The following is a 14,418-nucleotide window of genomic DNA, read 5'->3' on the forward strand; positions in this document are numbered from 1 at the left end:
TTTAAAAAAAAAAAGAGTCAGAGTCAGTTGGACGTGGTACATCATGCCTGTAATCCCAGCAAGTTAGGGGGCTGAGGCAGGAGGATCACTTGAGCCCAGAAGTTCGAGACCAGCCTGGATAATGTGGTGAGGCCCCATCTCTTAAAAAAAAAAAAAAATTTTCTTAATTAGCCAGATGTGGTGGCGTATGCCTGTGGTCCCAGTTCCTAAGAAGGCTGAGGCGGGAGGATCGCTTGAGCCCAGGAGGTTGAGGCTACAGTGAGTCGTGATTGTGCCACTGCATTCCAGCCTGGGTGGCAGAGCAAGACCCTGTCTCCAACAAAAAAAAAGAAAGAAAGGAATTCATATCCAAAATATGCAAAGAACTCTCAAATTCAATAATAAGAAAATAACCCAATTCTGTAAATACAGAAAAGGTCTGAACAGACACTTCCCAAAGAAAATATACAGAAGGCAGGTGCACACACAAATGTGTACACAAAAGAAAAGATGGCAGACATCATTACTCATTAGGGAATGCAAATTAAAACTACAAAGAAATACCACTACGTATCCACTAAAATGGCCAAAATTAAAAAGACTGACCATACCAAATGCAGGTGAAAATGCAGAAGACCTGAAACTTTCATATACTGCATTAAAAAAATGAGCAAATGGAGTCATTTATAGGCCAGAAATATTAAAGAAAAAAATAGGCTGGGCATGGTGGCTCACGCCTGTAATCCCAGCACTTTGGAGGTCAAGGCGAGTGGATCACCTGAGGTTAGGAGTTCAAGACCAACCTGAACAACATGGCGAAACCCCGTCTCTACTAAAAATACAAAAAATTAGCCAGGCGTGTGGCGCATGCCTTTAATCCCAGCTACTTGGGAGGCTGAGGAAGTAGAATCGCTTGAACCCGGGAGGTGGAGGTTGCAGTGAGCACTCCAGCTTGCATGACAGGAGCAAGACTCCATCTCAAAAAAAAAAAAAAAAAGGCCGGGCGCGGTGGCTCACGCTTGTAATCCCAGCACTTTGGGAGGCCGAGGCGGGCGGATCACAAGGTCAGGAGATCGAGACCACGGTAAAACCCCGTCTCTACTAAAAATACAAAAAATTAGCCGGGCGTGGTGGCGGGCGCCTGTAGTCCCAGCTACTCGGAGAGGCTGAGGCAGGAGAATGGCGTGAACCCGGGAGGCGGAGCTGGCAGTGAGCCGAGATTGCGCCACTGCACTCCAACCTGGGCGACAGAGCAAGACTCTGTCTCAAAAAAAAAAAAAATTAAAATTAAAATTAAAACCACAATGAAATATCACCTCACACCTTTTACAGTGGCTATTAAAAAAGATAAAAGATAACAAATGTTAACAATGATGTGGAAAAAAGGGAGCCTTTGTACACTGTTTGTAAGAATGTGTATTAGTATGACCACTATGGAAAACAGTGGGAAGGTTCCTTAAAAAATTAAAACTAGAAATACCTTATCATCCAGCAGTGCCACTACTGAGTATATATCAGAAGGGAAGAAGGGAAGGGAAAGCAGAAAGAAAAAAAGGATGAAAGAAAAGGAAAAAAGGATGAAAATACAAAAGATCAGAACTCCAGTTCCCTGTACAGTCTAATATACATGTCATTGATTGGAAGTCTCAGAAAGCAAGTAGAGGAGTAGAAAAATCGTTGAAGAGATGATGTCTGAAAAATTTCCTAATTTTTATTTGATATGGTGTTTATTGATAAACACCATAAACCAACAGATCCTGGGAGCTCGAGAGATCCCTGGAAGGAAAAACAAAGGAACAAGAATGCACACATAATCAAATTGTTGGGACTTTTTTTTTTTTAACTTTTATTTTGGGTTCAGGGGTACATGTGCGTTATACATGTTAATTATATAGGTGAATTGCAGTGGTTTCACAGGGGTTTGTTACACAGATTATTTCGTCACCCAGGTTTTATATAAGCAGAGTACCAGGTAGGTAGTTTTTGATCCTCACCCTCCTTCCACCCACATTGTTGGGATTTCTGTTTCTGCTAGGATATAGAAAGCTGGAAAGTGTCAAAGATAAATTATAAAATCATCATTTTTTTTTTTTGAGATGGAGTCTCGTTCTGTCACCAGGCTAGAGTGCAATGGCTCAATCTTTGCTCACTGCAACCTCCACCTCCTAGGTTCAAGCAATTCTCCTGCCTCAGCCTCCCGAGAAGCTGGGATTACAGGTGGCTGCCACCACACTCGACTAATATTTTGTCTTTTTAGTAGAGACGGGGTTTCACCATGTTCGCCAGGCTAGTCTTGAACCCCTGACCTCAAGTGATCCGCCCCCCTCAGCCTCCCAAAGTGCTGGGATTACAGGCATAAGCCACTACGCCTGGCCTATCACTTTTTTTGAACCCATCAAGGATCAGGTCTCAGGGCAACCAATTATTCTGAAATCTTTCAGTCAGGCCCTTCCAAGGAGAGATGGGAAGTGAAAGCTGGCTCACCTATGGCAGAGCCCAGGAGGAAGTGATATCACATGCCATTTGGGTAAAAAGAATTCAGCGAGGTTTTTAACAAACTGCTAAAGGCAAAATGTGGGCTAGGATAAGAGTACAGACCCTCTAGGAGCCATAGAAACAAGGAAGACTCATGCCTGCTCCCATGCTCTTCTGCACAGACTTCCACCAGATGTTCATGAGACTCAAGAACACAGGTCCTGCCCAACAGCAGAGAAACAGATACCTCTTGGTCCCCCACTGCCATCTCCCTTTCTGCAGGCTTGCAGGGACAAAGCAGTAACTGACAGCAATCTATTGCTAAGGGGGGGCCAAGACTGTAAAGAGAGATCCCCTCTGAGGTACAGGTGCACTAGCAAGGCCAAGACTGAGGGTAGAAGTGGAATATTTTTTAAAAAATGGCATTTCAGACCCCACCTAACCATAAGGTAACAAAACAGGAATCCCATGCCACTGAGGCACTGAAGACAACGATAGCAACAACAAAACTCACACTCAGCTCAACTTTTGAGTAGACTGATTTAACCCTCAAACTCAACACTAAAGGCCGAGCAACAGAAGAGGCATGCCCACTTTTAGGCTCTCAAAAAAGAAAAAGAAAAAAAAAGAAAATCCTAATCAATCTACAAAAAATTTACTAGATTTAATAAATGAATTTAGCAAGGTCCCAAGACACAAAGTCAATATACAAAAATCACTAGTATGGGCCGGGTGCAGTGGCTCACGCCTGTAAACTCAACACTTTGGGAGACCAAGGTGGGCAGATCATGAGGTCAGGAGATTGAGACCATCCTGGCTAACAAGGTGAAACCCTGTCTCTACTAAAAATACGAAAAAAAATTAGCCAGGCGTGGTGGCAGGCGCCTGTAGTCCCAGCTACTCAGGAGGCTGAGGAAGGAGAATCGCTTGAACCTGGGAGGCGGAGATTGCAGTGAGCAGAGATCACGCCACTGCACTCCAGCCTGGGCAACAGAGCAAGACTCCATCTCCAAAAAAAAAAAAGTCACTAGTATGGCTGGGGGCAGTGGCTCACACCTGTAATCCCAACACTTTGGGAGGCCAAAGCAGGTGGATTACCTGAGGTCAGGAGTTCGAGACCAGCCTGGCCAACATGGTGAAACCCCATCTCTACTAAAAATATAAAAATTAGCCAGGTGTGGTGGCGGGCACCTGTCATCCCAGAGGCTGACAGGAGAACTGCTTTAACCCGGGAGGCAGAGGTTGCAGTGAGCTGAGATTGCGCCACTGCACTCCAGCCTGGGCAACAGAGAGCAAAATTCCATCTCAAAAAAAAAAAAAAAAAAACAAACCCAAAACAAACAAACAAAAAAAAACACTAGTATTTCTATAAACTGGTTACAATTAGAAAATGAATTTTTTTTTTTTTTTTTGAGACACAGTTTCACTCTAGTCACCCAGGCTGGAGTGCAATGGCATGATCTCGACTGACTGCAGCCTCCACCTCCTTGGTTCAAGAGGTTCTCCTGCCTCAGCCTCCCAAGTAGCTGAGATTACAGGCACCGGCCACTACGCCCAGCAAATTTTTATATTTTTAGTAAAGATGGGGTTTCACCATGGTGGCCAGGCTGGTCTCGAACTCCTGACCTCAGGTGATCCGCCTGCCTCAGCCTCCCAAAGTGCTGGGATAACAGGTGTGAGCCACTGCGCCCAGCTGAAATGTTTTACAATATCATTTCCAACAGCAGCCAAAAACAAAATTTAAGGATAAATTTAAGAAAATATGTGCAAGACCTGTAACATTAAGAAGCATAAACATTTTTGAGAAAAATTGAAGACCTAAATAAATGGAGAGATATATACCTTGTTCATCCATTGGGAGACTTTTATATTGTTAAGATATCAATTCTCTCCAAATTCATCTATAGATTAAATACAATCCCAGTCAAATCCCAGGAGGCTTTTCTGTTATACAGAAGTGAATTCTAAAATGTAGAGAAATACAAAGGATCTAGAATAGCCAAAACAATTTTGAAAAAGAATGAATCTGAAGTCAAGATATAATATAAAGCTAAAATAATGCAGATGCTCTTGCTATAGACACATACATAAATTAAGCAAACAGAATAGAATCCAGAAAAGACCAACAGATATATGGCCAGCTGGTTTTCAACAAAACTGCAATTCAGGCCAGGCGCAGTGGCTCATGCCTGTAATCCCAGCACTTTGGGAGGCTGAGGCTGGCAGATCACGAGGTCAAGAGATCAAGACCATCCTGGCCAACATGATGAAACCCTGTCTCTACTAAAAATACAAAAAATTTGCCGGGCATGGTGGCGGGCTCCTGTAATCCCAGCTACTTGGGAGGCTGAGGCAGGAGAATCTCTTGAACCCGGGAGGCGGAGGTTGCAGTGAGTCAAGATTGCACCATTGCACCACTGCAGCCTGGGCAAAAAGAGTGAAACTCTGTCTCAAAAAAAAAAAAAAAAACAAAACTGCAATTCAATAATGCAATCCTTTTACAAATCCTTTCACAAATGATGATTTGTAAAAAATATTTTACCAATGATGCTGCAACAACTTGACACCCTTAAGGGGGAAAAAAAGAACCTGGTCTCTCATTTCATACACACACAAACTCAAATGACTTACAGACCCAAATGTAAAAGCTAAAGCTATAACCTCTTATAAGAAAACATCAGAGAAAATATTTATGCTTGTGGATCTTAGGAACAAAAAGTACTAAGCATTAAAAAAAATGGTGAAATAGACTTCATTAAAATTCAAAATTTCTGCTATTCGAAGGCCATTAAGAAGATTAAAAGGCAAGTCACAGACTGAGATAAATATTCATGATATATATATGGAAGGCAGAATAATGGGCCCCCCAAGATGTCCATGTTATCCCTGGGATTATGTTACCTTGTATTGCAGAATAATTAAGAATCTTAAAATGGGGAGTTATCCAGGTAAGGCCAATGTGATCAGTAGGGTCCTTTTAAGAGGCAGGCAAGAGGGTCAAAGTCATAGAGAGAGACATTCATTGGAAGATGCTATGCTACTGGCTTTGATGATGAAGGAAGAGGCTACAAGCCAAATAATGTAGGCAACCTCTAGAAGCTGGAAAAGGCAAGAAATGCCTCCAGAAGGAACACAGCCCTGCTGACACCTTGATTATAGCACTGAGTACCATTTCAGACTTCTCATTTCCAGAAGTATAAGATAATACATTTCTGTTGTTTTTATCTACTAAGTTTGTGGCAATATGTTACAGTAGCAGTAAGAATACAACATACATATGGCAAAGAACCTGTGTCCAGAATATTTTAAAATTCTTATACCTCAATTCTTTAACAAGAGACCAACAATAACAAAAGGGCAAAAGATGAATGCCCATACTTCACAACAGAATGGCCAATACACATGTATAAAAAGTGCTCCAAAACAGTGGCCATCAGGACAATGTCGTGATTAAAACTATAATGAAGTAACACTCTGCCCCCTACCAGAATGACTAAGATGACAAATGCTGACAAGCAACAAGCATGAGGCGTTAGTAAAAATGTGAAATGACTGGAACTCTATACGTTGCTGGTAGAAGCATAAAATGGTATAGCCATTTTGGAAAAAAGATATGGGTATGGGGGAACATGTCCCCCAAAAACTGTAAATGAAGTCTTCCTAGCAGCTTTCTTCATAATAGCCAAAAATGAAAAACAACCCAAAATCCTGTCAGTGAATGGAAAAAACAAATGCAGCTTAGGTATATAATGAAATACTACTTTGCAATGAAAAGGAATTAACGAATGATAAATGCAGGAACATGGACGAATCTCAAAAACATGCTAAGCAAAAGAAATAAAGCATACAAAGTCCACGATTACATTTTTCTGAAATTCTTCAACAGGCAAAACTAACCAATAATGACAGAAAGCATGTCAGTGGTTGCCTAGGGCCAGGGGTTAAGTTGGGAGGGGACTGACTGTAAAGTGGCACAGGCAGCTTGTGAAGTGAGGGGCATGTTCCACATCTTCAATGTGGTGGTCGCCATATGGGATATATATTTGTCACAACTCATCAAACTCTCCTTGAAGTGGAGGTATTTTACTGTATGTAAATCATACTTCTAAATCATACCTCAATAAAGTTCATTTTATTTAATTAATTTATTTTTTTGAGACAGAGTCTCGCTCTGTCACCCAAGCTAGAATGCAGTGGTGCCATCTCGGCTCATTGCAACCTCTACTTCCCGGGTTCAAGCAATTCTCCTGCCTCAGCCTCCTGAGTAGCAGGGATTACTCCACCTGCGCCACCACACTCGGCTACTTTTTTGTATTTCTTTTAGTAGAGACGGGGTTTCACTGTGTTAGCCAGAATGGTCTCCATCTCCTGAACTTGTAATCCGCCCACCTCAGCCTCCCAAAGTGCTGGGATTACAGGCGTGAGCCACCGCGCCTGGCTAAAGTTGATTTTAAAAGAATAAAAGATCTACACCAAATAAAGCAATCTGTAGGTTTCTAAAGCTAAGTTCTCCCCCTCCCATCTGTAATATATGCCTACTTGTGCTGTAGAATAGAAGGAACACGAGTCGATGGGCAGCTTGCTGACAGATCTTAGGACAGAAACCGCACATGCTTACCTGGGGTGCTACATAATAAGGGGTGAACTGGGGTGTCATCAAGTCACCTTGGTCAATCTTGGCAAATCCAAAGTCACACAACTTCACTGGGGCATCCTGAAATTAAAAAAAAAAAGGAGTCACTGCTCCAGAGTGCTCAATAAACATTAAAGGAAAATCCAGGTGCAAGACACGTTACCCTGAGCTCTAACAAGTTGCTTTCTGGCTGAGATGTGAACTTATGAAAATAACATGTCCCCAGGTCTGGAGACAAAGATTCACACTGAGGAACTGTTCTCAGTAATGCAGAAGTAAGGAATTCCTACCCACTCACACAGCTATTTTTGTTTTAGAACTTGTAAGGGCAGCACTAACGCCAAGGTCTTGGCCTAGGGTCCCTTCACTCTATGAACCTATCTATCACCTCTCATCAATCTGGGGTGCTACTTCACTTTTAATATCTGCCATAAGCTTCATGATAGCCAGACCAACTTATCTGGTGGGACATGGGGCAGGGGACAGGGCTGAAAGGGAAAACAGCAAATGAAACGAGATAATATGTAACAGCATACAGATTCCTGCCCCTTCCCAAAGGTCCTCCAAATAATATCTAAAATCATAAGTCCCACAAATACATATCAGTATCATCCAAAATTATCAATGCCGGGAGTACAGTAGTACAGCTTTGAGCCTCTAGCAAGGGAACGAGTTGAAGAAATAAGCTGTTTGAAGCACTCTGGCTTAAAGCTTTTTCACCATGAATTCAGAGCGCTCCAAACACACCCACTCCTGAACTATGTTAAGAGTAGCAGCACTAAAATGCAGAAAAACAGTCTTCTCACCAAAGAGTTATCCTTAAAAAGCAGATTTTCGGGCTTGAGGTCTCTGTGTGCAATGTTTAACAAGTGACAGTGCCGCAGAGCCAAAGCTATCTGGAAAAAGACACAATGGAACAGCCACTTCTTAGAAAAGATCACTCTTTAATACACCTGGTGTAGAGAACTCAGGATGTTAAAAAACAAGCCTTCATTAAGACTACGTTCAGTTTCAATTTTAAAGCAGAAATTAAGAAAAACTTGGAATACCAAGAAACAGAATGGATTAAGCTTAGTTTAACTGCAACTTGTATTTTGTCAAACAGAAAGAAAAATATGATGGTACAGCAATTCTTTGTCAGAATAAACTGATGGGTAAATCCTGTAAGAAATGGGAAAAATGAAATGCTGCCACTTTCATTCATCTGCGGTATGACAGGCACTGCAGAAGAAACGCCTAAGCCAAGCAATGGTCAGCAGGCGCAGTTCCCACAGCAGGGCTACTGGCAGGCTTGCCTGGCTCAGACAAGAATGGCACTCTCCAGGGAGCTGAGGGTCAAGAAATCAGCTGACTGGGTTTTTCCAACCAATACTAGAAACTCATTTTGCTCATCATGCTTGTTGAAAATGTTGCCTGTTTATGTGGATTTGAAGGGGTTTTATTTTATAGATTATCAGAGCTCACCCTTTAATCCTAATATTTGAAAAAATTAAAGGTATAATTTAAAAAATCAAACAGAAAGAGCAGATTCTACTTGTTCTTTAACTCTTAATATGGAATTTTCTCAGCAATCCAAGTATCAGTTCCTCCCTACCAGAAAGGAGGCATCCAAAATTGCTTAAGGTTCATGGGAAACTTGGAAGAACTTTTTATTAAGAAGCAATTGGGTTGTGCTTCCTAATTCTCTTTGCTTTGCTTGCTTGGTATGAAGATAAGCCTTGAGGGTTTAGCTTTTCACCTCTGCAAGAAGTGATTATCAGCTGGATTCCTAGTACTGTTTGTAACATAAATCATTTCTACAGCAATAAAATGTGATGTCAACATAGAATATAACCAGGAATAATCCAGAATTACAAAGATCTTAGGATATTATTAAATCTGAAGAAATCACAGAAAGGTGGCTCACATGCAGGAAGCATCTTATGTACAATTCTCTTAGAATATATTTTTATACCATACAATCTTTCAGGTGGTATCAGCAGCACTTTATCGCAAAGTCTAATAACAGTACTTGGTAGCTACATGCCTAAAGATACCTGCAGTCTACAAAGCAGTTAAGATCACCTTCCTTCCAGAGTTTATTGAAATCTCACAGCAGCCTCAGGAAACAGTTGAAAACCAATTAAGAACACAATACCCCCACCCCCAAGTATAAAAGGGGTCACATTTCTCCTGTCAAAACATGTTTTCTGACTACATAACAAAGCAGGCAATGAGAAGTCAAATAGAGCTTTTCTTTAAGTTTTCTTTTCTTCCCCCCAATGAAATTGCGCTTGTTAACCAACTTTGTTGGCAGTTTGATTGGTACCTGGGGTTAACTTGCCTGCTTTGTTACTTGGCTGGCTTGCTTCTCTGTAAAGTGCCGGTGCTGGCTGATTCTGTGAAATAGCTCTCCCCCTTCCATCATCTCCATTACAATTAAGAGTCGAGCCCTGTTTGAAAGCATTTGATTTTGTTAAGTTAAAAAAAAAAAAAAAAAAAAAAAAGAAAAAGAAACAAAAAAACCCCGAAACATTAAGAAGCTGACCTAAAGATACTGCATCTACAAAGTGTGTAACAACTTCCTAAGTCCAGGATAACACAGTTACTAAGAGCAAAAATTCTCATGTTCTGAAAAAAAATTTTTAATGTGATTTTTGGCTACCATTGTTTCATATATGCTTCCAGCTTCCATCCAAATGCTTTCACCAACAGAGCACAGTTGTGAAAAATAATCGTTTGATTTCTCATTTGTTTTTAAAATTCTATCTTCTTTTGCCATCTGGAAAATTCCTACCCTTCCTTCAAGTCCTAACTTCCACGCAGCCTTTGTGAGACACCTCTCCTCCCAGACTATAGTTAGCAGCTCCTCTCCTTTGTAAGCTTAGAATATTTTAGGGATGCCTGTCCTTAGTGCCTATTGCACTGCTATGATGATGGGTTTACATCTCAGTCTTCCCCAAAAAAACCATACCTTATTTAATTTTGAATTTCATCAAAGAGACTTAGAATGCCACCCAATATGCTTGCCAAACATTTGGTAACTAAAAGAATAATGTTGATTTCTTTCTTTAAAAGGAAAGTCAGACTAAGCAATAATAAAGGCTTTTTGTTTTATTGGCCTCTAAGACTTTGCCTAGAATAATATTTGGGCCCCTTTCACTGATTTGAAATAGAAACTGTTTAAATTCTACATTAAATGCTTTCTTGAAATGAGAAAGTAATCAGAATCATCAGGGGACCTGAAGAGTGGTAGGGGCATAGATGAAATTAGACTGGCCACGAGAGGATTACTGTTGAGGATGGATCATGAGAACTTGGGGATTCATTACATAATTCTGTCTGCTTTCCAAATTACAAAAAGGGAGATGGAAGGGGAGGGGGAGAAGGAAGGGCAGAGGAAGGGAGGGTAGGAGGAAGAAGGAGAGGAAGGGGAGGGAGCACATAAAAGAGAGGACGGCTCCACTACACATTGGCCTACATATGGGCATTTGATGATGACACTGTGTAATCTTACCTAGGGCTGGACTCATGAGGAAACTGGACACTGTTAGCAAACACTTCAATAATCTGAACTATGTTTGGGTGTGTAGCACACATCATGTGCAGACGTACCTTAAAGAGAACAGAGGAAATGTTTCCATAGGTAGGGGATACCAACATTTTCTCTCCAAAAACTGACCATACTAGGTACAAGCTAATTACAATAAAAACTTTATCACCCAGAATGACATAAAAACCCAGTGTTTTCAGAGATTATCTCCTTAATGCTTTTTCCATGAATAAAACCTTACCAACAGATTTACTTCCTACTGTTCCATATATTTGCAAATGAAAATCTGGCAAACAACTCATTTCATTTTAGAAATTATTCACATCTCTTTATGCAAAAGAAGTCCTTCATTGCACATGTTATTAGAATGTCATTACCATATCCAGATAATTTAAAACCAATGTATAGCCAGGGGCAGTGGCTCACACCTGTAATCCCCACACTTTGGGAGGCCAAAGCGGATCGCTTGAGCCCAGGAGTTTGAGACCAGCCTGGGCAACATGGCAAAACCCCATGTCTACAAAAAATACAAAAAAAATTAGCCCGGCATGGTGGCAAATACCTGTGGTCCCAGCTACTCAGGAGGCTGAGGTGGGAGGATCACTTGAGCTTAGGGAGGTCAAGGCTGCAGTGAGCCATGATCGTGCCACTGCATTCCAGCCTGGGTGACAGAGCAAGACCCGGTTTCAAACAGAAGCAAAAACAAACCCAATGTATATTTTTAAAAACTAAAGGCCAGGCACGGTGGCTCACGCCTGTGATCCCAGCACTTTGAGAGGCCGAGGCGGGTGGATCACCCAGCCTGATCAACATGGAGAAACCCTGTCTCTACTAAAAATACAAAAAATGCGTGGTGGCGCATGCCTGTAATCCCAGCTACTCGGGAGGCTGAGGCAGGAGAATCACTTGAACCCGGGAGGCAGAGGTTGAGGTAAGCCGAGATTGCGTCATTGCACTCCAGCCTGGGCAACAAGAATGAAACTGTCTCAAAAAGAAGAAACAAACTAGAAACATCCTCAGAGTCCTCCTGTAGCATCACTTTTATACACCATTCACCTGATCCTTCCTCGTGCTATTTTATCTCCACCTTTAAGTACCTTTTTCAATAAGCAAAACTGAGGTAAATCTGAATACATGAGGGTACAAGAATCACATTAATTTTAAAAGAACAAGAGGTGGCTGAAAGGAAATGACTCAATGGCCTTTGATACTGACAGATCTAGGACTACTTTACTATGATAGCATGAATGGGGAAGAGAGATAAAGTTTGGACATAAAACTTTTTATGCATCACTGTATTCTCTCTAGGAAGCTGCCTTACTTGCAAAAGAACAATTCTTAGGCACTTCAAATATTTAATTAAGTCGGGGGCAATAAAGCATACCTCATTTCTAGCTTTTGGACGATCAAGAAGAATTTTCAGTGCAAACCGTTCTTGAGTAGATTTCTTTACACAGACTCTAGATTTGGAGAAAAAAAATCAATCAGAGATCATATATGTTAGAATGAAAATTAATTTAACAAGTTTTTTCTTTGAGACGTATACTTCTCATCAAGAATATGGCCAGGTGCATCAGAACAAACTTGCTCCCAAGGGTAGCAGGTGGGGGAAAGAAGCATCTCACCCCTCTGCCCAGCAGCCAATGCTCAGGCCTCAGCTTCTAAGCCATGCAACAGCAACTTGCTGCTGTGGGTCAATGAAAAATAATGGCCTCAGCTGGCTACAGGTGACTCTCACAGTGGTCCCACAGTCTCGACACCTTTTTTTTTTTTTTTTTTTTGAGACAGAATCTGGCTCTGTGGCCAGGCTGGAGTGCAGTGGCATGATCTCAGCTCACTGCAATCTCTGCCTCCCTGGTTCAAGTGATTCTCCTGCGTCAGTCTCCCGAGTAGCTGGGATTACAGGAACCACCACCACACCTAGCTAATTTTTGTATTTTTAGTAGAGACGGGGTTTCACCATGTTGGCCAGGATGGTCTCGATCTCCTGACCTCATGATCCGCCTGCCTCGGCCTCCCAAAGTGCTGGGATTACAGGCATGAGCCACCGCACCTGGCCAGTCTCAACATCTTAAATGACTCTATAAAAAGACCATGCGACTCAGTCACTCTTAACTAATTTCTAAATACATGAGAAAAAGCCTAACATAAAAACCTGTACTTGTTAAATTCGGCCTATTTCTCAAACCTGGCACACCTGATGTGTCTAATTCAAGATGTATTTCAAATGGCCCTTCTCAGAGTTTGCACTTGCCAATATTTTGCCATAGTTTCTCATATGGATCTCTTACCTAACTGGACCACTAATTCCAGCTCCCAGCTTCTGAGTCCAATTGATACTGTATTCTTCTAAAATGGAAGTTTCCTATTAATATAAAAAAAGGGAGAGGACAGAGAATGATTCCCCAGTTAACAAGCTGAATAAGCAGAGATGGGACAACAGAAGACCTGTCGCTCAACAGCTCATCTTCTTTTTTTTTTTTTTTTTGAGACAGAGTCTCGCTCTGTCGCCCAGGCTGGAGTGCAGTGGCGCAATCTCGGCTCACTGCAAGCTCCGCCTCCCGGGTTCACGCCATTCTCCTGCCTCAGCCTCTCCGAGTAGCTGGGACTACAGGCGCCCGCCACCACGCCCGGCTAATTTTTTGTATTTTTAGTAGAGACGGGGTTTCACTGTGGTCTCGATCTCCTGACCTCGTGATCCGCCCGCCTCGGCCTCCCAAAGTGCTGGGATTACAAGCGTGAGCTACCGCGCCCGGCCTAACAGCTCATCTTCTAAGAGAATCTGATAAGCAGAACTTTGTGTTCTACAGGGCTTTATAACATTTTGTCTAAATGACAATGACTCAGTTAGACATTGTTTTCCAATTTTCCAACAAGAAAGCAAAGACTTCAGGATAAAAGGAAATTATTCAGCTCATCTATAAGGTACATTTCCACAGGCAATCAATGCTTTTGGGGGGATCTCAGAGGAAGATACTCTTTCAAAATGCATCAATTACTAAATGCCTCTTTGCTACAATGGTCAAGTATATTTTATGAGATTCTAGAAAGACTAGTCAGATATATGCTGCCAAGCTATAGAGGCCTATATCCCTGAACAAGTTGATTACATTATTGGAATAGCTGAATAAACTGAGACTTAAAAATTCAAAAAAAATAGTAACTAATCAATATCATAGTAAACATCTAATTTCCAACAGCATCATTTTGTGTACAGATATATTCCATCAATTTCATTATGTAAGTATATTTCTGATATAAATAACTTTCAACAGTTTAGGATAGAGCCGCTACAGTTTAATGAAAGTTGTAATGGAATTCTTGGCTAACTATTGCATGTTAGCCTCTGTTGCCATATGCTTTTAGATAAAAAAGAATTTAATTAATTCATTCATTCACTCACTTATTTATTATAAGAGACAGGGTCTCGGCTGGGCTCACGCCTGTAATCCCAGCACTTTGGGAGGCCGAGGCAGGCAGATCATGAGGTCAAGAGATCAAGACCATCCTGGCCAACATGGTGAAACCCCGTGTCTACTAAAAAATACGAAAATTAGCTGGGTGTGGTGGCGCGTGCCTATAGTCCCAGCTACTTGGGAGGCTGAGGCAGGAGAATTGCTTGAACCCAGGAGGCGGAGACTGCAGTGAGCCAAGAAGACCGAGGGTCACCCAGGCTGGAGTGCAGTGGTGTGACCATTTCTCACTGCAGCCTTGAACTCCTAGGCTCAAATGATCCTACCACCTCAGCCTCCCAAGCGGCTAGGAAGACAGGCACACACCACAACATCTGGCTAATTTT

The 14,418-nt window shown here is 41.7% G+C and overlaps 1 protein-coding gene across 4 annotated transcripts in view; it reads right to left on the reverse strand.

The window, feature by feature from the left end:
* MAPKAPK5 (MAPK activated protein kinase 5) overlaps window positions 1-14,418 on the reverse strand; it is a 53,118-nt gene that overhangs the window by 16,578 nt on the left and 22,122 nt on the right. For all 4 annotated transcript variants that reach the window (XM_032168651.2, XM_032168650.2, XM_032168648.2 and 1 more), the window contains 6 exons: window positions 12,911-12,984; window positions 12,004-12,079; window positions 10,584-10,681; window positions 9,411-9,519; window positions 7,894-7,983; window positions 7,073-7,168 (listed from right to left, as the gene is read on the reverse strand). In XM_032168651.2, coding sequence (XP_032024542.1) covers window positions 7,073-7,168; window positions 7,894-7,983; window positions 9,411-9,519; window positions 10,584-10,681; window positions 12,004-12,079; window positions 12,911-12,984 — 543 coding nt within the window. The remainder of the gene's footprint in view (window positions 1-7,072; window positions 7,169-7,893; window positions 7,984-9,410; window positions 9,520-10,583; window positions 10,682-12,003; window positions 12,080-12,910; window positions 12,985-14,418) is intronic.

The sequence above is a fragment of the Hylobates moloch genome, unplaced genomic scaffold, assembly GCF_009828535.3.
Source record: "Hylobates moloch isolate HMO894 unplaced genomic scaffold, HMol_V3 SCAFFOLD_12, whole genome shotgun sequence".
Classification (NCBI taxonomy): Eukaryota; Metazoa; Chordata; class Mammalia; order Primates; family Hylobatidae; genus Hylobates; species Hylobates moloch.